Source organism: Cryptomeria japonica, chromosome 2 (assembly GCF_030272615.1).
Source record: "Cryptomeria japonica chromosome 2, Sugi_1.0, whole genome shotgun sequence".
NCBI classification, from domain to species: domain Eukaryota; kingdom Viridiplantae; phylum Streptophyta; class Pinopsida; order Cupressales; family Cupressaceae; genus Cryptomeria; species Cryptomeria japonica.
In genome coordinates this window covers 674,114,396-674,139,267 of record NC_081406.1, presented here as the reverse complement: position 1 = coordinate 674,139,267, position 24,872 = coordinate 674,114,396, and the positions used below count along the sequence as shown (strand labels likewise).

General features: G+C 36.0%; 1 protein-coding gene across 3 annotated transcripts in view; it reads right to left on the bottom strand.

The window, feature by feature from the left end:
- The window catches only part of LOC131060607 (outer envelope protein 64, chloroplastic), a 134,554-nt gene that overhangs the window by 45,473 nt on the left and 64,209 nt on the right, over positions 1–24,872 (bottom strand). For 2 of the 3 annotated variants that reach the window (XR_009110398.2, XM_057993907.2), the window contains exons 5-9: positions 22,800–22,982; positions 22,490–22,634; positions 14,505–14,673; positions 10,755–10,889; positions 10,352–10,552 (exon numbers count right to left, since the gene is read on the bottom strand). Coding sequence is in view for 2 of the 3 variants with exons in the window: in XM_057993907.2 (XP_057849890.1) it covers positions 10,352–10,552; positions 10,755–10,889; positions 14,505–14,673; positions 22,490–22,634; positions 22,800–22,982 (833 nt within the window). In the remaining variant the exon portion in view is untranslated. Of the gene's footprint in view, positions 1–1,749; positions 1,780–10,351; positions 10,553–10,754; positions 10,890–14,504; positions 14,674–22,489; positions 22,635–22,799; positions 22,983–24,872 lie in introns of those variants that run through there. The other variant, XM_057993908.2, reaches the window with a different exon arrangement.

The window sequence follows — 24,872 nt, the reverse complement described above, 5'->3', positions numbered from 1 at the left end:
ATCATTCCTCAACCAACAACCTAGCAGCTCTAAAATTCTTTGCATTGTCCATTATGACTTGAACAATGTTACAGGATCTCACTGCCTCAATGGCTGCGATGAGAATGTCAGCAATAAATTGTCCATCTTTTAGCTGCCCCTCAAAATTTGTGGCTCTCAAAAATATTGCCTGTTTAGGGGACACCAATATGACATTGATCAAGGGATGATTTTTTGAATCTTCCCACCCGTCCAAAAAAATGGACACACTTGTCTCAATCCATGAATCACTTATGAGCTTCAATGAATCTTCAATCACCTTGACCTCTTTTTCCAATAAAGTGTCACACACCTTCTCATAAACTAGGCGCTTGTACCCTTTTGGAGCTACATTAACTTTTTTCAACATCTCTTTCCAATATGGTGAGCGAACAACATTGAAAGTCAGCCCATTTGCATAAATACATATTGCTACATGTATGTTAGTAGGATATAGAGGGTTGTGAGGCTCCACAGATGTCATTTTGGTCATTCCTAGACCCATATTCCATTATATACCACTCAAATAGCCTTAAAAATCCACATACCAAAATAAGCTATAAAAGTATAAAATATTCTAGGAGGGGCAAATTCATGGAACTAAAATAATCAAGTCTTATTATGAAAGAATATGATGGAAAGGCCTAATAAAGATATATAAAGAGGGAAAAGAGAGATATAAGTGTGGAACAAGATGGAAACACGTGGAATAATATGAATTAAATATATGTGAGAATAAGGAAGTGTGAAAGATATATGTGATATATATGGATGAATTATGACATATGTAAGCCATTAAATTATATTAAATTACTAATATATGATATTAAGGATGTTATATATATGAATCTATGTAATTTATTATACTTTGGTCTCATACTTATTGCATATATAACTTCTCCCTTTCTATTACATCACACAAAGGTTTACAACATATAACAAAATATTAAACCTTAGACTTCGATCAAGGTTTTTTGTCAACAATTGGCAATGTCTCAACTCTCATTTTGAAATGTGGTTCCCAAAGGTCCCTTTGATCTTTTGACCATAGTGGGTTGTTCACTTATATGATCAAAAATGGGTTTTTCTCTACCAAAATATCAAGATTAGATGGGGGTTGCATTGCCTTTGATCTTTTTTTAAGGGGTGATTTAATTTACGGGCTTCTTGTTCATCTACTTCTTGCTCCATAACATATCATATCAGTCTCTAATGACACAAGTACACCATTCTTTCTAGGGCAAACTTTGATGCCCTTTCCAAGTGTTCCACGCAAATGAGCTATAACTTAAAAAATGAACTAGAACATTGTTTATCACATCCATTGCATTTCGAAATATAGCCCCCACCACCTAGAATCGGTTGTGTCATTTCAATATTTCCATAGAGGAGAATTTGGATCTGTTTTGAATTTCAGTTGAGATGTGGAGGTAGAACTAGCTGCCATTGTGATTCTTATGGCAACAAAATTTGTGAACACATTCAAAACAAAAATAAAATTGAACACAAAAAATAGATATAGAAACAATAGCTCCTTTGAATCTTTGATACATTCATTAAAGAATAGAAAAAACATGGATAAACAAAGCAAATAATTTGTTTCATGTGTGAAACACAAATGGAGGAAAAAAAAAATTGAAAAAAAATTACCTCTGCGCAAAAATACTTCTATAATCTTCTTAGCAGCCAATGAAGAGTTGTGAATGCATAGGAATGACAATGTGATTGTTGTTGAAGCTTCAAAGATCAATCTTCAGCTCCCTATGTTGATCCAACAAGCAAAAACCTATGCTCAGCCTCTTGGAATGAAAGTTGTTGTTTGCAAAAGAAATGAACATAAATGAAGTTGTTTTGGTGTTTTAAGTGTTTTAGAGGTCACTTTTAGGGTTGACGAGGACACCCAATCAAAGTCAAACTCAAAAAATATTAAAAAAATGCAAAAAAAAAGTTTGTTGGGTGTTTGGGTTCGGATTGGATTCAGGTTGGGTTTGAGTTGGGCTCTCCCAGGTTCAATCTAGGTTCGCTCGAGTTCACCTCAGACAAACTTGGGCAAACCAAGCACCTTTTTGCAGCACCCTGCCATGATCCACAGGCACATTGATCCGGGTGCAAACTGGACCAAATCCGGCTACCCAAATGGCAAAACCAGCCATGTAGCAAATAAATAACCTGTCATATCCCAAATCTTAATGGCAATCAGATATGTAGACTTGGACAGTCCTAACCTTGTAGATATATATTAGTTGATTTGACAACATGCTTAGCCAAAATAAGGTTGCTCAACAAAGAGAACCCTCACGTTGCAATTCTACAATGAACACTTTTATTCTATAATTCAATTGTGGTGAAAGCAGTTGAAAACTCCTTTGCATGTGGCTGCCTATGCACTGAACCCAAAGTGGTACATGGAGAGGTTTAATAGACTTCTCCTTGTAGATGACAAGGAGATGATAACAGGTTTCATGAAGACCATATGGAAGATGTACAATACAAAGGATGCCACATTAATTTGACACAGCTGGACCAGGTTTTTCCAAGCTAAGAGGTTTCATGAAGACCATTTGGAAGATACACGACACAGATGACGCCACACTAATTTGACACTACTAGACCAGATTTGCCAAACGAAAAAGCTACATAAGTTCAACAATTATGAATAGAAAAACTTTAGCACGGGAGAAAGAAATGAGTTGGTGGTGGTTATACAGCCCTCCACGATTGATGTGTGCACTTCCCATTCAACTCTTATCATAGGTTTGTAATTCCTTTGCTGCCAAGGGGAATTAACCTAGACAAAGTGCCACATCTCACAAATCGCAAGACAATTGAACATAAGATCAGTCCACCAACATGTTTCGATGTAAAGCCTGAGATGCCAATGCAAATTGATGAGGATGAAACTGCACATGCAAGATTCAGTAAGGTCCTGTTGCAAGAGCCGGGTTAGTCTGGCAATATTGATGATGAGTATGCAATGAAATTTGCCTTTGATAATGAGTTAGAAATTAGCATCTTGAACATGATTAATACAAATATTATGCCATAAAAGCTTGCAGTTGATCATTGGATCAGTTAATAACTTAATTGTCAAATTGTCACTGTAACTTCAGCACTTTGTACAAATTTCAGCTTCTTTTACTCATTATGTTTACATAGATAATAAATTTTAGCTACTTTCACTTTTTCTTTGGTATTATTTTTCCAAAAACTACTTTTTGTCTCTACCAATAAGACAAAAAAATGCCAACCAACACATTATGATTTTGGGAGAGGGGGTCGGAGAGTTATTGGCCTTTCTCATAGGTGTTAGATAACTTCCCTCATCTGATATTTGTCTTAAATAAGCTAGTAATAAGAAGGGTGCTTAATGAATTGATGCTGACTGCTTAATCTCAAACCGATTCCCTTATATAGGCATTCAACTATAACACATAATAAATCCCTCATACATCAATTTGCAGTCACAGTAACTTTAGTTATATGTTTGCACTAATGATCCGCAGTCCTTCCAGAGAAAAAATAGATGTTCAATTTGATGCTTTTGGTTTACTTCTCATTTATCAGGTTTAGTTCTACACAACTTATAACTCGCTTGCTTACTGGTTGGAAGGGATACCAACCAGAAAAAGCTCTAGAGTTTAAATCCTAGCTGGTTTAATGCCCCTTGTAAACCGCTCTGGAAAAAAACAGGCTGGGTAAGTCCCCGTGTTATCGGAGTTCTAATATGCTGCTAATGCTCCTGAACGTAAAACTTGTCTCTAGCCTTTAACAATTACCCAAGATGTAGGATCCTTATTTCCTTGTAATTGGATGTTTACATCTCAATACATTTCCACAACAAACAAACCCATTTTTTATTATCATGTGTAAACCATATTTCAGTGATATTGTCACCTTGCTAAACATTTAGGATTTCTTGACAATAAAAGCCCAAAGCATCAAACTCAACCTGCATCTATTCCAAGTTCTGTCCATAAGCTGGTTTAAGATTACATTTACTTTTATCTACTCAGGAACATTTTTCTCTTAATTATGATTGGCTACTGATACACTTGATTAAAAACTGGAACATGACAGGAAAAGTGGAAAATAGCATAAAAGAGAGAAAGCGTAGTAGAGAGCTTGTACGTCTCCTGGAATAGTCAATTTCAACGAGGATGAGATGTAGGTAGCCGTGTGTCCATGTATATTCATACATACATCTATGCACCAAATGAATTTGTCTTGAAAAGGTATTGTGGCTCTACTTCCTATTAGTGTCTGTTTTATTATCTACCAAACATTAGAATAAAGTACCCAAAGACAATTTATCCTCTCTTGAAAAATCACCGCTTATGCTAAGATTGCTAGAAGATCATATGGTGATTCCAAGGTTTCTTTTGTCAGGTCTTGACATGTGGATAAGCTCAATGGGCGTTGTGATTTGCTGGTAATACACAAAGGGACTTACGCCTGGATTGCTCAATTCACAATGAAGATTTAGACAATGAAGCTCTATCATTTGGGACTTGGATCATGGAAAAACTGAAAAGGAGACAAGGGTTTAGAAGTTCTAATCAATTCCTAGAAATTCAAGAGATAGTATTGGTTTGATGACCTCAATAAACCACACTTTGCTTCGCCTCATTCACGACAACTACACAAAGTGGGTGTAATCTTCAAAGGACATGCTTATGATTTGGAGGTTAAACATGCACAAAGGAAAGCTCAAACTAACTTTGCATAGTGAATGAAAATCATCCATTCACCAAAAGTATGAGCGGAGATACACCATAAACCAATACTTATTAGATCTTTCATTCATCTAACAACATAAAATAAATTTTAAACTATTGTGTTGAAGAAATTGAAAACCTCGCCAATCATTCAAATAATAGAGATTACAAAGCCTTAAGAGAAAGCACATAAGTAGTATATTATTTGAAAATGACCTTCTCGTGACAATGTTTCAAAAACCTCACTCTCCAAATGAGAGGAGGCAACCTTATATAGGAGTCCAAAAATTTTGAACGGCCGAGATCGAACAATGATCGAGGGCTCAAATTAAAATTTCAAAACCCTAATTAGGATTTCCCAAAACTAACTACCCTTTGACCAATGAGAAAATTACATTTGGGAACACTTGTCCTTCTTGCTAAATATGAACCAACAATAAAAATAGAAAGTTGTTGCATTGTGAAGTGTGCCCTCTAGAAGCTTATGTGGATAAGTCAAGTTCATTGAACCTGGACATGCTGACTTGGAACAATCTGATTGGTTGGAAGATGACGAGGCACCACCTCAGCGTGTTGGATGTCTTCTCTGAATTCTCTAATTTGTGTGAAGAAAGTGTCTAAGTATGGAAATTTGATTCTTCTTGTCACCATCTGATTCTGATTGGGAGCTTGTTTTTTAATTTCTCAAGAGATGAAATCCTTCAAGAAGTTGTCCTAATTGCTTCCATAGGTATGGGATTGTAGATAAAATTCCCCAAGAAGTCTGAAATTCTTTTCTATATTTTCACCAAGTCTGAGAACTTTTCTTTCTTGATGCCTTGAGATTCTTTCAAGTGCCTTGAATTTAAGAAGAATCCCTTCGTGAAGTATTTCTCATACTTAGCCAAATTTTGGCTATCTCCATGCTTGGATGAACCTTGCTCATGGACTTGTCTTCAATTCTGAATTTGGCTTGAAACTCCATTTGTGTTTTCTGCAATGATCTCGCCTTAGCTCTCATCCAAAACCTGCAAAACCAAAAGAAATTAAGTTAGAATCCTCATTTTGAGCGTGAATTTTGATGGTTTGATAGCTAAGTATATCATGATTTTCACTCTTTCTCCAATACTTAGCCTTAAAATGGGGCTTTTCAACACTTGGATATTCTGGAAATCTCAAGAAAATCCCTTGAATATAACCAAACTCGGGAAGCTGCATGTCTGATTTCAATTGAAAAACAGAACTAAGTCCAAGACAACTTGATTGAGATCATACTGACTTGTTCACAAGGCAGAAAATGAGAAAGAAGAGAAGGATAATCTGTTGGATTCATTCTTTCTTTTTAAAACTTTGAAGAAAACCAGGTTGAGAACCCAATACTCTGCCCATAGAATCCATTTTCACCTTTGGAAGAATGAGGAAGAAGGGAAAAGAAGCTTCCAAGGAGGTAAAATCAGAAGTTTAACTCAGAAAATTAATGAATTTGCCCTCCAATCAATCAAGGTTCTTCCAAAATCTGTGTGCAAACTCGTGGAAAATGGTTGAAAACTAAGACTTATACTTGAAATTCTCTTGAAATCTTTTTTCAGCCTGCAAAACTCTTAAAAATTCTCTCAAAATGTCTTTTGCCTGCATAAAACCTCTTCGAAACTCTCTCCACTTGCTATCCAAAACTCGAACTTCATGTGAGAAAATGAAAGAAAGAATTGTATTTGTATTGGAGTTCGAATTCTTCACAGAAGGTCTTCTAAAATTTGTTTCTAATTTGTCCTTCATACATCGAACTTGGACATTCAGTTAATGAGCTCGATTTGAAACACTTAAAAAGTTTCCAATTTAGATGCTCAGTTGAACTCGGTCCTTTAAAGGCAACTTTTGTCTTCATTTTGAGTCTGACTTGATCCCTTAAGAAACTTTCTATTTTGAATTTTGAGTTGAGTTGAATCACTTAAGAAAGTTCTGATTTCTAAAATGAAAGTTTCTATTTTGAATTTTAGTCTGCAAATCAAACTCAATCTTCAAATTTCCATGTTGAAAAACTTTCTAAATTTGCCTTAGTTCAAATTTGATCAAGATCTTTGCTGACATCATATGGGAATATTCCTTTATTCCAAATTTAATAAGTTCCTCATGAGGGCGGACTTCATTGATTTCATTCTCCAAACTTGGGCGGACTTGGTGAGAATTGTGCTATATCTCCATAGGTGGGGTTCATCCAATTCATGCATCTCAGTTCAACCAAGGGCAAACTTTGCAGTTCTTAGGCACCAAGTGTATGCTGATATAGGGCAGACTTTATTGACTTCATGCCACATTGCTTGTTTGCTAGGCGGACTTGCCTTGGGTTGTGCACCATTCTTCATGTTTCAGGAGGACTTTATCAACTTGTTGCACTTCAGCTTGTAGGGGAAGGGCGGACTTCAAGAAACTTAAGAACCTTTGCCTATTATCATTCCTTACTTCAAGTCGGACTTCATTAGCATGCTTCCCATCGTGTTGACTAGTTCTAGGCGGACTTCCTTCAGCTCATGCACTTGGATTTGTAGGAGGGCGGACTTGGTGAATTTGCTGATCAGATTTATCGATGTAGAGCGGACTTAGTCAATCCTTTGCACCTCTTTGCTTGTTGCCTCCTTAACCATTGGGCGGACTTGAATTGCTCCTCTCCTTTTCAACCTTATACATGGCGGACTATGTGAGTTTCTTTCTCTATCATGGGGCGGACTTCATCAAACCTGTGCACTGTGTGTACCTCTTCAAGGCAGACTTTGCTTGACTTGGGCACCATCTTCATATTGATCAAGGGCAGACTTTACTTGGCTTAGGCACCATCTTCATATCCTTGGGCGGATTTTGTGATTATTAGGAACCAAGGATAAGCGGACTTCAAGAATCTTGAGCACCAAGGTAAGGGCGGAGTTCAAAATTTTGATGACCCACCTCACCTTTTCCAAGGCGAACTTGGTGGATCTCAGGAACCACAACCTTTATTGACTTCATGCCACATTGCTTGTTTGCTAGGCGGACTTGCCTTGGGTTGTGCACCATTCTTCATGTTTCAGGAGGACTTTATCAACTTGTTGCACTTCAGCTTGTAGGGGAAGGGCGGACTTCAAGAAACTTAAGAACCTTTGCCTATTATCATTCCTTACTTCAAGTCGGACTTCATTAGCATGCTTCCCATCGTGTTGACTAGTTCTAGGCGGACTTCCTTCAGCTCATGCACTTGGATTTGTAGGAGGGCGGACTTGGTGAATTTGCTGATCAGATTTATCGATGTAGAGCGGACTTAGTCAATCCTTTGCACCTCTTTGCTTGTTGCCTCCTTAACCATTGGGCGGACTTGAATTGCTCCTCTCCTTTTCAACCTTATACATGGCGGACTATGTGAGTTTCTTTCTCTATCATGGGGCGGACTTCATCAAACCTGTGCACTGTGTGTACCTCTTCAAGGCAGACTTTGCTTGACTTGGGCACCATCTTCATATTGATCAAGGGCAGACTTTACTTGGCTTAGGCACCATCTTCATATCCTTGGGCGGATTTTGTGATTATTAGGAACCAAGGATAAGCGGACTTCAAGAATCTTGAGCACCAAGGTAAGGGCGGAGTTCAAAATTTTGATGACCCACCTCACCTTTTCCAAGGCGAACTTGGTGGATCTCAGGAACCACAACCTTTATTGACTTCATGCCACATTGCTTGTTTGCTAGGCGGACTTGCCTTGGGTTGTGCACCATTCTTCATGTTTCAGGAGGACTTTATCAACTTGTTGCACTTCAGCTTGTAGGGGAAGGGCGGACTTCAAGAAACTTAAGAACCTTTGCCTATTATCATTCCTTACTTCAAGTCGGACTTCATTAGCATGCTTCCCATCGTGTTGACTAGTTCTAGGCGGACTTCCTTCAGCTCATGCACTTGGATTTGTAGGAGGGCGGACTTGGTGAATTTGCTGATCAGATTTATCGATGTAGAGCGGACTTAGTCAATCCTTTGCACCTCTTTGCTTGTTGCCTCCTTAACCATTGGGCGGACTTGAATTGCTCCTCTCCTTTTCAACCTTATACATGGCGGACTATGTGAGTTTCTTTCTCTATCATGGGGCGGACTTCATCAAACCTGTGCACTGTGTGTACCTCTTCAAGGCAGACTTTGCTTGACTTGGGCACCATCTTCATATTGATCAAGGGCAGACTTTACTTGGCTTAGGCACCATCTTCATATCCTTGGGCGGATTTTGTGATTATTAGGAACCAAGGATAAGCGGACTTCAAGAATCTTGAGCACCAAGGTAAGGGCGGAGTTCAAAATTTTGATGACCCACCTCACCTTTTCCAAGGCGAACTTGGTGGATCTCAGGAACCACAACCTTAACCAAGGGTAGACTTCATCATTGTCAAGAACCCCTTCATCATGTTCAAGGCGAACTTCATGGATTCCACAACCTTGACCAAGGGTGGACTTCATGAACTTCAGGAACCACATGATCAAAACTTGAAATCTCCATAACTTGTGCAATTTTTTCCAGATTTGCTTGAAATTTGAAATTTGTACATCTTTCATCCATTGAATTCCTCAGGACCCCTAAAATCAGGGAAATTGGCTTTTTGGGTCAAAACTTGGATTTTAGGAGGAATTTGACAATTGTTTTCAGTGCATCTCAGTGTCGGTAGTGCAAACCCTAGATCCCCTTTCCAAAAATAGAAAAAAGCAAGGTTCCCTAAAAAATAGGAAAAAGCAAAAGTTTCCAAAAATAGAAAAAAGCAAGGTTCCCTAAAAAATAGGAAAAAGCAAAACTTTCCAAAAATAGAAAGTTGTCCAAATTGACCCAAATCAATTGCAATCTTCGTCCTTCGGACTTTCTAGGCACTTTGACAATGTCTAGGCTCTGTTCTACCCTTTGCTTGCACAAACTGACTCATGACTTCCAAAACTCGGACCATTCAAAACTGACAATATTGGCAATACTTACGCGGGAAGGTCAAAAGGCTTTAACAAAAACCCTAGAAAGCAGGAAAAAAGGAGGGTCCCCATTTGCAATGGGGCGATGTGTGAAAAAGGTCACAATACTTCCCAAACATGTCTCTCAGCTTTGTCCTACTAGATACACAGTAAAAATGTAATGTCCTTACAAAATTGAATATTAAATAGGATCTAGAATATTAGATAGGTGAGTATGAATAATAGGTTGAGAGACATACTTGGGTAGTAAAGCCATGGTACCTTTTTAAGGTAGATTTATTTGGTATATATATAGTACTGTCAAACTAGGTACAAAGTAAAAAATGTAATATACTTACATATTGATAATTACATATAATCTAGAATATTAGATAGGTGAGTAATAAGTACGAATGACAGAATGATAGAAAACATATACAATCCAAGGGAAATGCATGATAGGTCATGTCCCTCAAATGCCATTGGCTTTTTATATTCATAGCAGCCTTAAATAATTAATTATGAATCACTTAGGTGCAAAACAGGCCTTCATCTCTGAATCACTAATAAAGTTTCAATTTATTGGACGTGCGGGAAAAAAATAATTTTCTCTATGTGTCTTCACAGTTTCATTCAATGAATTGATTGTACTTTTAGATGCAAATATATCAACAAAAATGAACTGCTAGCTAGACTACCTTTTCTTTATAATTCTCTGCAGCATCTATTTGACAATCATCAGAAATTGAGGGCTGTGTATTTGATGCAATCTCAGCTTGTTTCTGAAGAGAAGGATGCAGGTCCAGAATGGTATCTAGTAAAAACCTATCTGCTCCATGCCTAGCCATCAATGACACTGCCAAAGGACACCCTTCATGCATCCCCAAAGGTATGCTGACCTGCAACCATATCCAGATTAAAAATACATCAGCATTTTGTAGTTCAATTAAGTCTTTGACATTGGCATATTGAAATTAAATGAAACCTCCAATACACAATAACTGATTCATAAAATATAATATTAATTACTTAAGGCTAGCATACAGATATTTTCTGCATGTGTTCTGAATGTGTTCAGTTTATTCTTCATTAGAATTTTACCTGACAGCACCCAGACATGCCAGAAATGCTCAAAACTGAGAACGCCCTTGAATAAAACTCCTCCAATTGTCTTTTCTTTGACCTGAGGTTGGGAGGTAAGATTGGGACTGTGGGAATTACCAATATTCCATCATCCTGCAAAATGAATATTAGTCATCACCTTAAGATGTAAGAGTAATTCCATGTGATTTTAAAATTCCTAAAACTGTAAACAAAAGAAAATTGGATCATATAAACTGCAACACTTAGGGCACAAGCAAACGGTACAGTTTTGATTTATCGTGGAACAAGTTGACAATGCCTAAAAAGAACGCTTCAGTATGCCTTTTCCTTAAAGTGTATAATTCGATATCTCAAATTCAAATGTAGTCAACATTTCACCAAATCTTAACTGAATATTAATTGAACATAATAGAAAAGTGACAATAAATTGCACAATAAACATTTGAAATATTAAAAAAATAGAGCATACATGCATAAACTGTAACATAGATTATATAATATTTAAACATGCTATGAAAACGATACCAAAAGAATAAGTTTTGAGTTTTCATTGTAAACTATGTTACTGAGTACTTGAGGCAGGGGCCGAAAACAGGTGCAGGTTCGACACAGATCCAGGTGTGGCCCCGGGTCTGCCTAGGGTACCGCCCGAGTGCTGAGGCAGTCCAATGGGCGAACCCAAGGGTACCCGCCAAGTCCACTGGTGTTTGGCTTTGCAACTTTGAATGAAACATATATACCCATATGAAGGAAAAGACAAGAAAATTCGTCACCATGGAAGGGTGGGATGCCCCTCACAAACCTCGGTGAACCACTCCTCCTCTCTTGGCTGCCATGCTACCCCATCAACCTCCTGAACTCGAGCAAAAAAAAGGAGAATGCATAAACAGAAAGGGGGATCAATAAGTCAAGAGGAGATTAGGGTTTAGGGAAAACAATTTCAATTCCTTAACTAATTTAACCATCCTATAGGTTAGAAATTGTTTGTTAAAAACCTAAATTACTAATGTTAGAGTATATCATTATAAAGTCTAAAATTTAAATGTTATTTAATTTTTTTTAAATTGTTAGGAAATTAAATTGGGGTTACTAGTTCACCTACTAAATAGGGGTTTAAAATTAGAATGATAATTCTTTATCTATAAAAGTTGGGAATTTAAGATATTGTAAATTACGAATCAATTCCTTAACTAATTTAACCATCCTATAGATTAGAAATTGTTTGTTAAAAACCTAAATTACTAATGTAGGAGTATATCATTTTTAAGTCTAAAGTTTAAATGTTATTTAATTTTTTTTATAGTGTTAGGAAATTAAATTGGGGTTACTAGTTCACCTACTAAATAGGGGTTTAAAATTAGAATGATAATTCTTTATCTATAAAAGTTGGGAATTTAAAATATTGTAAATTATGAATATGATATTATTAAATATTTAAAAATTCTATTTATTAGCAATTATGGATTAATGAGTATCACTTTCCTTATTATTTATAATTTTGAATCTCTCTCTCTCTCTCTCTCTCTCTCTCTCTCTCTCTCTCTCTCTCTCTCTCTCTCTCTCTCTCTCTGTAGTCCTAGACGCACCCAAGGAAAAAGAATTGTCATACCACTGTGCCTGCACCATGTATCTCATACCAGAATCGGCAACTTAGATTGTAAATAATGTGAAGAAAACTATAACAAACTTTGTCAAAAAGGATTGCATGAACCTCATATTTCAAGACTCCTAATCCAAGCACCATTCACAACAGAAGATATCAAATGAATATTATTGTCTCCATAGTGGCACAAATGCAATAACTATATATAGATTATATATTACTTAATCATGCTCTGAAAATGAAACCAAATGAATAAGTTTTTATCTTTAGTTTTAAACAATTAGAAGAAAACTATAATGAACTTTGTCAGAAAATACTGAGTGAACCTCGTATGATAAGAATTATATTCGAGGCACCTAATCACAACAGAAGAAATCAAATGAATATTCCTATCTCTAAATCAAAGTCAGTTAGACTGTCAAAAGAATATAATAACAAATAAAGATTAATTGTTAGAATTTTAAGAGAATAAAATAAGTCAAATAGGAAAATATGGTTAAAAGATTAGCATCAATCCACAAGATAGGGGCACAACAGAAAAAGCCTTGGATCAAAACTCTATGGATCTCCTATAGAGCATGTATCCGACTACATCCAAGACTGGATCCTGTGTCTTCCATTGGGAGCTATCTTTGTGATCTTCACTACCAAAAATAGCTCTGGCGACATATCGATAAATGCATGAAAAACTATTCATGGTTAATGCCATACTGAACCAGGAAACGGGATGCAATAAGCTTCTGCTAACCTGTGTAGATGTATCTTTAATGAGCCTTTGTCTGTAACATTTAACAGGAAAAACAGGCAAGGATTCCTGGTACAACAACCATTGATTGAATTGTGATCCAAAAATAGAAAGTTCCACAAAAGAATGTTGTTCGGTGAAAAAAGTCATATATACAAAGCAAGACAACAGAAAGGTTTAAGGTATTATTTATTGCGTTACATGGGATGGGAATTTTATTGTCATTATTTTTTAAAAGCATCTTCTGCAAAGCTAGGATATTTGTATGTTTTTTAGTGCATCTCATCCTTCTATCAAGAGTGTTCCTCCATAGATGAATCCAGCCTAAACAAAACACTTAGAACTCACCTTCTCAAATTTATCTATAAAAAACTATAAATTGTTAAATTGTTCTATTAATTCCTAAAACAGATCCTATATAGCATTATTCCCCTAGAGTAATTCTCAACACTCTCAGATGGTTCTTGGTTTGCAAAAACATAAATACTAAATCCTTTTTAACAGATTTTTACAACGCAACTAAGTATTTAACATAAATGGTTCTACCAACAAAACAGGAACTCGGAACACTATCAATTTGCACAAAGTTCAAGTACTAACCAGTGTACCATGAAGACATATCCCCCTCCCTTGAGGCTGTCCTGGACATTTTGGAGATGCTGAGAAGATGTCCTCCCACCACCTCCTTTTAGAATCTTTCCTCACATCCTAGGGTCATTTTGAGATTTTTGAGGTCCTTTTTGTAGATCTTCTATGAAGACCCCGGGAAATTTTGGGGTTTTACCAGGTCCCTTAGACATTTTACCTCTTCGGAGTTTACCTAAGGATATCCATATGTGCCCCATCTGCTGGGGAGGTACTGGATACATCCTAACAACCCTATGTCAATAGATGTTTTAAAAACAAAATTCTATATTTTATAAAATTAAAAAAAAGAAAACATTTCAGGATCATCAATAATATCACAATCAAACATTCATTGTATAATTTCATATTGAAATTTGACTGGTTTTCAATTTTGTATTTCATTTTTTAATACCCAGTGTTGGATGTTGAATGTTTCTTTGTTCAATGTCATACATGTTATTATTATTTGAATCTCAGCTACTCAGAATGTTTAATGATAGTTAGTTATTTGACTATAAAGTTGAAAATGTATAAATAAATATAATATTAACACTATACCCCCTTCATGCCCACCCTGCAATCATTATAAAATACATAAAAAAATTATCATTCCCAAATATCCCCCAAAGGTTAGGTAATCTTCCACCATCCTCAAAATTTGTGCTACCATATCCCCATCCAACTATCTCAGAAACATTGGTACCAACTTCAGAGCTTTAAAATTTCCAGTAAATCAAATTACTCACATGTGAATACTTTGAGAAATAAGTACCTTCAAAAGATTGCAGAGAGCTTCTCGCATTTCATTCCTGGCTTTAAGGCAAGACTGAATTTTTTCTTCAGTACTCTCTAGAGCTGCACGCACCCGTACCGATATTTCATATCCCAAATGAGGTTTGACTGTACTAACCCACTCTTCATGATTCATTTTGAATTCATATCTGTGTTTCCAAAGCACATTAAAATTGCATAGAAGATAAAACGTTATGAATATGATAATAGTTAAAATAGCATGACCAGATTCCATAAATTATTAGGCACAAAACAAATTTATTTTGCTAAGAATCTATGTTTTATGTTTCACTTGGATAAATTACAGCAAATACTACCTACAGAGAAAATTATTATGTACCATAATAAAACTCAAAGCACAGCCATTTACCTATTCTGAAACTCTGGATTCCTTCCTACAGGAGCACAATATATGCTAAATGTACAATTCACATCTGACATTCTTGTGCTTCTGTACATTGACAATATCTGGTGCCTTGTTCCTGAAAGTAACATTGGATGCACACTAAGGGAAAAAAAATTGGAACCTTGTTAACCTAAGATGGACCATACGAAGAATGCACTGCATTCTATGTTTTAGACAATAAGTATAGTCAAATGCACACATATACCGCTACTTTAAACTCCCCCACGTTACATAATACCTCTTATGATACATTATACAAATGGTCAACTGTAATTGGATGGCAGATATGCCCAAACAAGTGGCTGAAAGCTTCCAATGCTACTTGCTACTCAGGCCTCTCTTGGCATCATTTAAAAATTGTACCAAACGCCAAAAAAGATCATCACCCACAAGCTTTACCAAATGTAAGCATTAGATTTTGGTACTACATCGAAAGTGCATGCGTTATAGAGAAAATTATTGTGGGCTCTAAAGAATCCCTGTGGATGTTGAATTTCATACTGTAAGACATTGAATGAGCAAATTTTGTCTTGCAGAGATTATGTTTAGCAGATTAACTGTGTATCCTATAGCTTAAATCTAAGTTGCCTGATTCTGGTTCAGGTGAGGCAATTTGCCATTCTTTTTAAACCCATATTAGTATGACTTGGTACAGCTGCATTATTTCAAGTAAGATTAGGTTCCTTACTATTTTTTTATTGTTTCCTGCAAAAAAGTGTTTTTATCAGTGTTGCCGGGAGATTTGCAGGGAGATGTGTACCAGAAATGGGTATGGAGACATCATGAAAAGCAGGAGACTTCCTGCCCATATTTTCTTCCATATAACCTTAAAAAGGCCCTAAATCACGGCATGTCAGCCACAAAAATGAAAAACAAAGGGAAAAAAAAAACAATTTTTAAATGTGTCACAATATTATTTTCATCACCGTTTGCACTACAATTTTACATTTCTGTCAAGTGATATTATTTTACAATGCATCCAACTACTGTTGTGATGTGAACAACAAAATTCATTTTTATTCCTACCCTAATACTCACACGAGCATATGTGTTGAACTTTGCAACACAAGTCTACAAGATAAAACAGAAAACTAGAACACCTTCCACAAACGAGAGTAGCAAGAAAAAGATGCCATATTCCTCAAAAGCAAATATTATAGAATGAATTATAATTGCACAATGAGGTGCTTATAAAGAAAGCACAAAGATGCCCTAAGCTAAATTTAGAACAACCACGAGGAGCTAAAAAAATAACAACTCTAGCGAAACTAGATGAACAACTTAGAGAGCTTAAGCAATTAGAAGCACAACTAAGTGAAATTAAGAAAAAAAAGCATAGCTAGTTGTTAAAATGCTCTAACACCCCTCCTTAAGTCAAACTTAGGGTGAAGTAAAAACACCTCTAAATGCATGAATGCAAAAATGGGTCCCCGCAACTAAAGGCCTGATTAGGTACCCATGTACAAACCGATGAAGTCTCACAAAGCGAAGAAAAGGAGAAAAACCACATGGGAAAAAACCCCTCTCCAAAAGCAAGAGATGCAATGCATGAAAAGAAACATGAACAGCTAAAAAGGAAGGGCCAGATAAACCCCCCAATGACAACTTCCTTCACAAAAGTAAGATCAAAATTCCCCCATAGGAGAGAAAAGGTGAGATGATGGATCCACCCCCATAAGAGAGAAGCTCCAATGCCAAAGATTAAGGCTCGAGGACAAAAGTTAAAGATGATCCAAGGGTGGCGAACCAGATGTCTCCCCTTAGGAAGAAAAAAATCCACTGGCCAAGCCTGAAGCAAAGCCATGAAAGGAGATGGAAGGAATAATCTCAGGATGTCTGCCATGGAAGACTATTCAACCATCCACATGTCTAAATAATGATGTGCCAAATCAATTGAAACAAATCCAAATAACTATGAAGATACCTGATGCACAACCTTTGAAGGCATTGAAAATGGGATGACAGAAATGCTCAAACTACCATCAAAGGGTAAGTGAAGATCCTCGAATATGTCCCCAATGTCTACAATGTGTGACATAACAAATAGCCTTGCAATATCTAGCAAGAAGTTATCCCACAAAGCTGAAATTGGAAGGGAACAATCAACCTATTGAACTGAATCAATAGGAACTATGCATGACCCAATAACAATCTGATTAGGAACAACAAAAGATGATGAAGACTGAGATAGTGTCTCAATATGAGGAGTGACATCTGAGATACAAGACTTGGATCCATCACGACATAAAAGATTTGTGATATACTCAAGCATCTCAAAAGTGCCATAATCATAGGGTATGCAATCTACATGTGCAAGGGAAATAACACAATCTGCTAAAAGATCCTCTGGAAATGGAGAGATATAGGGTCTCCATAGATCTCCCAAAGGCAAGTCCAAAGTGCACAGGGACATTTAATGTCCAATAAAAGCACACAGTGTCAAGATGAACTCTAGAACAATTCACTCCTACAACATGGTCATTAATGATCCTCCAAGCATACTAACCCCTCTTTGAATCTGGTTGAGAGACGAGTACATATAGATAGGGTGAAAGATCAAGCCACCTAAGATGTGTCAAGATGCCCTTTTGACAAGACTCATCATTGCCCTTTACCAGGTTGATAACAAAACGATGGACTGAAAAACCCTTTGTTTAGAAGAGACAAGGTGCACAAAGAGATCAAAGGAAAATTAGATAATGTTGCAAAGGAAAAGGAAGAAAATGAGATTATGTTTAACATGCAACTTCACTCCCACTTTCATGACCCCGGCTATAGCACATTAATCATTGCTATTCTATTAAATCAATCCAAAAAATTGTAAGACTTCACAATTTTATGAGTAACGGCCAGCCAAACATTCGATTCATTAATCAACATACTATTAATAAACATCTTCCTAGGAGGAAAGGATCGAGCAAAGGAAGGCAAGTAGACTTCAATGTTGGTAATACTTGTCATGTAATCAACAATTTGTTAAGGAGAATAACTAAAGCAAAGTAACAACATGTAATCAACAATTTGTTAAGGAGAATAACTAAAGCAAAGTAACAAGTTAGCAACCATTGGAAGAGGCACGGGACAATGTGAAAGGTCACAACCTTGGGAACAATTGTGCATATTGAATAAGACATGACTCTTCATTACATTTGAAGAGGTATACGAGGCAAATCGGTATTGGCATCAAAGGGGGCACAAAATGAGTGTGGGAAATCAAGCGATCATTTTGGAGAAGAACATCATCGGCTTCCAGCAATTACAGCAATCCATAAAGAAAATAATATCCAAATCAGACATGTGTGGGCAGCAAATACACAATCAAGATTAGACCTCTAAATGATCCATTTCAGATTTGTTATACCAAGCATCTAATAGTCTTAACAATGAATCTTGTGGTTTTCAATCAAGGCTCATCTGGTTTGAAAGAGATGTTTTACTTGTTAACGATAAACCCTAACACTAATTCATCACTTACTCTATTGAAATTGTGATTCTAGGGCAAATTCTAAGGTAATCCCAATAGGGGACATTATGCCCACACAAAACGTAGAGCAGAATCTTACTATTGCTGCCTATTTTGGTGTTTAGCATCATGTTTATAGGGTCCCATAAGTAGGGCAAAATCTATTTCTGATTGCAAGTATTAGGGAGACAATAGATTCGAAAGTTGTACTTGCATTGTCGCACCCTTGTTGATAGTCATGCTTTTTATCCCTTTGAAATTTCGGTAAGACTCCCGTATGCCGAATTAACCAATCAAAAAAAATATTATTATTATAAAAATTTAAATAACAATTTTTAAAATTGTATTAGTTTTATTCTTTTATAATTAAGAAAATATCAAATAAAGAAACACAAGGTACTTGCATGATACACAAGGAACCTAAGGCTTGGGCACTGCACCTAAAGCTTAGGCTGCACCAATTCAATTGGGCTGAAGACCCTTGCCTTGTAAGGGGTGTGGGGTGTGGCTTGGCCACCCACAACAACTTCTATTTTTTTACCATTAAAACTTGTTTTTTTTAATTAAAAACTATGCTGTACCTTTTATACATCAGCCTACGTGGCCTGATCCGCCACTTTTAGTTGTCTTGTTGACAATTCCTCCAAACTCTAGTGGCCCTCAACTAAACGTAGCAATGTTCTAAACAAATTGACAAAGCTTCTATCTTCAGAACCTCTAAATTTGGTGACAATTTTGCTAAATTCAATGAAAGTGTAATTTCCACTTCCTAATTTGCCCTAGAATCACAATTGCAACAAATTAGGGTTAGGGTTACATCTTACCTAATAAATATCCCTTTAACAATGCGATCTTGGATTTGAATCCTGCAATCATAACATAAACAACATATACATACATACATATATATATATATCAAGCATATTAAGGTTTGGCGGAAGAGACATGATGAGTCCGCCTAAAGCCATTTCTACACTAAGCCCAAGAGTGGATGTCTACCACAGCCCTCTTGCTTGCTTAGCGGCTTGTACCTACTTTCCCCATCAATGTCTCATCTCCCTACAGACAAGTGCCATCTTGCGGAGTTGGGCAGAGGTCATAAGTGGGTTCCTGGGCTTTTCTACGTAAGTGCTCTTTGGTCCTAGGAGCCAATCATGGTCAACTCTAGGATGGCCTACTTACTTAGCCCTCTCAAACCCCTTTTGCTTACACCTCAGGCCCTTTCCTCTGAGATGGATTTCAAACAAGTATGCATCTCATATATTCTCTCATATAAACATATACTTAAGCATTCTCTATTATGCAATGATCCACATGTATACACATATTTATCTAATTATTATGATTAACAAGGATATAAATGCAATAGATATACCACAGAATATTAATTTTGACAACAATAATCTGAGATACTTAGAGATCTGCTATAATCCAAATTCTGGAACTGGTATTTGCTTCTGCTTTGATTGCTGCTCTCAATTTCATGGAATTAATTCTTCTTGTTATTCGATTTGATTGTGTTTGTGCTGATCAATGATGTATCTATCGCCTGAATCTGTAATGCCTTTCAGATTTTCTTTAAAGCCCCCGTCTTCCAACAACGCCCCTCCTTAAGTATCCTTCTTTTGTTGCTGAAGAATTGTACCTCTTTAGGCGATCACCCTTCCCTCAAGAGTGGTGTCCCTCACACTCCTTAACTAATCTAAAGATCTATTTGATCGCCGCCTGTGACTAAATTATTAAGTGTTATTTACTTTATTAAATCCTTCCCTACAGTCATGCCATTTTAACAAAGACCTGCGGCTAGTATAATTGCACTTCCTTAATACGTCAATAAAATATACTCCTAACCATTATCATTGATATGTATTTATGTATCAATGTTACGTTAGGTAGCTGATGAATTCCTTCGGGTGTCACAATCAAAATTGAAATTACTACAGCATTAATAATAATGAGGTCGCTACCTTAGTGGATAATAAGATAACAATTATAAGGCCTCAATTGCTGTGTATCTATCATTCATAGGGCCAGATTGATGTTGGGGTTCGATTAAGAGTTTCAGAAAATTGTGAAGCCTTGAAAAAAAACAATTTTCTATTATTTGATATTGTGCGAGTATGGTTATCATGGTGGGGACATGACAAAGTATTTTTCAATGCATTTTTTTGATTTGGCATACAATGTTGCTCTCTTTACACTGGTGTGATTATTTTTTGCTCAAGTGAGCTTGCTTTTCCATAAAAATAGTTTATCATCAGATCTGATAGGTGGTCACAGTTTCTTGAACTTCATACATCTATAACTTTCACATAAGACCTCGGATTGAGATGATTCTAGTTTTGAAAGTGGATATACTTTTGAGCAATATAAACCAGTGCTATTTGGAGGTTCTCATTTTGAGATCATATTGTACTTTCAATATTTGAGTCCTTTTTTGACATTGTAGAGTTCTGGAAAACAACTTCAATATTGTAAGCACACTTCATATAAAGTGTCAAATTAATTTTTGTTGTGGCGGATTCTTGATTGAGTGAAAAGGGGGGTTCTCTTGGTGTTCTTTTTTTATCAATTTGTTGAATATGGTGTTGTCATTGATGAAAACATGGTCTTACTCCTACAATAACATGTTGATGTTAGGACCGAGCTGACTACATGTTTTACATTGGTTGATTGAAAGAATTTATCCTTGGCCGACTTGTGAACTTTGAAATTAGAACCTAGGCTAAAATAAATATATAAATAATATTGGAATGCATATATAATGCCGATCAGTTCCATTCCAATGTGTAGTTGTTGTCAAGAGTGTGAGAGCTAAGATGCATATCTTATATACACTATAAGAATGTTTTGAATTAGATCAGTTCAGACAAATGATGAAGATTAAGTTTAAAAGGTTTGCATGACATATGTTTTGTATTTCCTTCATCTAATTTGTATTTGAGATTGGTGCCTAATAATCTGAGTTGGTGCTCAGCTCTTTGGATTAGAGGATTGGTGTCTCCTGTAGGTTGGTGCAAGAAAATCAGTTTGGGGATTGGTGTCTCTATCTTATAACTTGAAACTCATGTGAATTGGCACCTACAAACTCATTGTAAATTATTTATTATTCTGTGAGGTTGGATTTGTGCAGTAAATCCAAGCAGCTTTTCTCAACATGGTTTTTCCCTTCTAGGTTTCCACATAAATCTGGTCTTCTCTTGTGTTGATGTGTGAATATGCTTATCTCTTGATATTTGTTTTGATGATAATGTGAGATGCAATAATGGTATTAATGTTGCTCTAAGTTTTGAAGTTGAAATTTGTATATACTGAAATTCAATGAAAGTATTTTTCAATGCAATTTTTTGATTTCGCGTACAATGTTGCGCTCTTCGCAATGGTGTGATTATTTTTTGCTCAAGTGAACCTGCTATTCCAAAAAAATAGTTTTCTCATCAGATCTGATAAGCAGTCACAGTTTCTTGAACTTCAAACGGCTTCAAGGATTTGAATTTGAATACAATATAAACAAATATATGGGGGTCTCAAGTATCAAATTATAATAGTTCTAATAAGTTGGTCCACATATAAAGGTGGTGTTAGTGACCTGACTTAAAAACAAAATGTTTATTAGAGGACTTTATGCAATAGTGGACCCAAACAATATAGAGATGAAAATACATGGATGTCAATTGAATTATTTACAAAAGTTGTTCCAAGAAAATTAAATAGTTAAGGTCTTCTATAGTTATCTTGATATTTTCTTTTACAGCTCTTTAAATTATGTTTAATAAACCCACTTGATATTGTCCCCTCCTCATCCTGATGATGGATCACCAAGTGTGGTCCAAAATATTGGTACAAAAAACTCCTATACAGTTATAATCCAGAAGCTTTCAAATTCATTAGAATACACTGTGGAAATATTATCTCATTGATTGTAACTTGTGGGGTAGAAATGATGACAGATCTTGCTCAAGTCCAATGGCTGCTATACAAATATAGAAATTACAAAAGCAGCGTTCCATGGCATATTGGGTATGCAAGGTACCATATAAAAATATTAAAGCATCCTTCTTCAAAACAAGAATTGAAATCTCCAAATTATCTTTACCTTTGAAGTAACTCAAATGCATTGCTTAGATCCTTCAAGGCTGATTTCCCTTCTCCATTCCTGCTTTCTTCATTTCTAAAAATCTTGAGACTCGGAACTTTGGATGTGATATATTGCCCCAGGTTCACATGATTCACAACTTGGCCTGCCACATTAACACACATATAATAGGCAAAGAAAAGAAAAAAAGTCAACAAAAGCCAAGCATCTTCCAAGAATATTTCTTCTGCATGTCAACAAATTATTCATAACAGGTTAAAGTAGATAATTATGTCCATGACGCACTGAAACAATCTTATTTTTTACTTACGCCCAGGAAGATCTTGAATAGATCTAACAACAACATCAACAATCTTCTCTTTTGGGGTACTTGAAAGCTCAAAACAGTCATCGGCAATTAATATACGCCTTGGTCGTCTTAAGTCAACCATTGGTAACTGTAGTAGGACATGACCAACACGACGAAGAACATTTGCATCCCTTGCAAACCACCCTGACCAGTATCACCTTGGCACGTCAATCGTTTAGTAAACTGAAACCAATTATCCAAACAGAAACAAGTGAAATGGAAAACATTAAGTATAAAGTGTATAACTTTCATTTTGTGGCTGTGTTTATCATCATTAAGAGCATCTGCCATACTGTTCAATTTTAACCAACATTGGACCAGTTATTGTTACAACATTGATGGCACTGCTGCAAATTCCACACTTTCTTTTTTGTGATTGAACTAGGATGCAGACACAACAGGATTTTATCACCTTCCATGTATCCTACAGTCAAGTCTACTCAATTTGATCACTTAACCGATTAAACATGAAACATACAAAAAATATATATATAACAAATCTGTTCACACACATCTAACACGTTTGCAAATCCTTTTCAAAAATGAAGTATTTTAGAAAAAAATGAACAATATTGTCTAACAAAGGAACATCTAGAAGACGCCACTTTTTCACAGCTTGGATATAACCAATGTTCTTTACCTCAAAGACCACGCTAAATAGCATCTAGCTGAGTAAATAATAGAGATCTAAAAATATTGACTCGTGCCACAATCTCATTCAAATAGTGAACACATGTTTGTTTCTTGTCAATAACAATTACCAACTAATCGTGGTAATGAAACCACTTGAAATGAACCGGGCTTCCTTGTAGATATTTCATACACTTTGTATCATAAACATATATTTTTTTATGCTTTCCAGACAAAACTTATATCAGCTCAAATTCTCACATTTGTGTTTTGGGATTGGTTAAGCAAATTTACTCGAAGAGTTAGTCCAATTATACAGTGCTTACAATGCTTCCTTTTGAAGTTCAACAAGGCCTTCAACAACTTGGTAGGCTAAATCTGGCCTTAAATGTTTTAATCCAAGGCAACCACAAAGCACCAAGTCTAACATAGCTATTTTAACCATTCCTAAAATTCAAACAAGGATCTGCTATAGAAAGACCTAACAGTTCCTAGCATGCAGATTCCTATCACGGAACTTCCAAGGGTTCTTATCAAGAAAGGGTCCTCACTGAGCTGGAATTCAAATAATATAAACATAAACTTTCTTGCTGAATATGGAACAGTGATCAAACTTTGCATTCTAAGATTCAAGGGTTCAAATTAATCCCATCCGGAACAAAAGACAAGAAGGTAGAGAATCATGTGAAATTGCTTATTATTTTACAACAAATCTGGTTAATAATTTACCTCTATCACTTTGTTTATCTATTTGAAATAGTTTAAGCTCCAAATAGCAAGTTGCAAATAATAGAAAGGCTAACCGAAATAGAACACTTTAGATGAAATAGTTTAAGCTACCACAACCCTTCCCTTTGCTATCACTATATCTATATGTATGAAAAAGTTTAATCTCCAAATGGCAAGTTGCACATGCATAGGGTTGTACATCAATTTTTATTTAATATCAACTGTATCCCTAATCTCAATATAGCCTGCGTCCATGTTATTCAGTGCTTTTTGAATGATTTCCTTAAAACGACCCAGGCTTTCATAAAGTATACTGAGACAGGGGATGTCACCATCAAATATGCAAAGCAACTCAACAACTACTCTGCACAGTGCACATCCATGGGGTTGTGCAACAAATTTCATCTAATATCAATTGCATCTCTAATCTCAATATAGTCTGCTTCGACATTATTGAATGTTTTTTGAATGGTTTCCTTAAAATGATCCATGCTTTCATAAAGCATACTAAGACAAGGGATGCCATCATCAAATTTGCAAAGCGCTTCAACAACTAATCAGTACAGTACACATTTAAAACATTTATTGCATTTTGTAAGAATTGCATAGAATAACCTGCTCGATGTTCTTTCATTTAGCACCTTTAAGAAGAAGAATTTGCCCAATCAGTGGAAC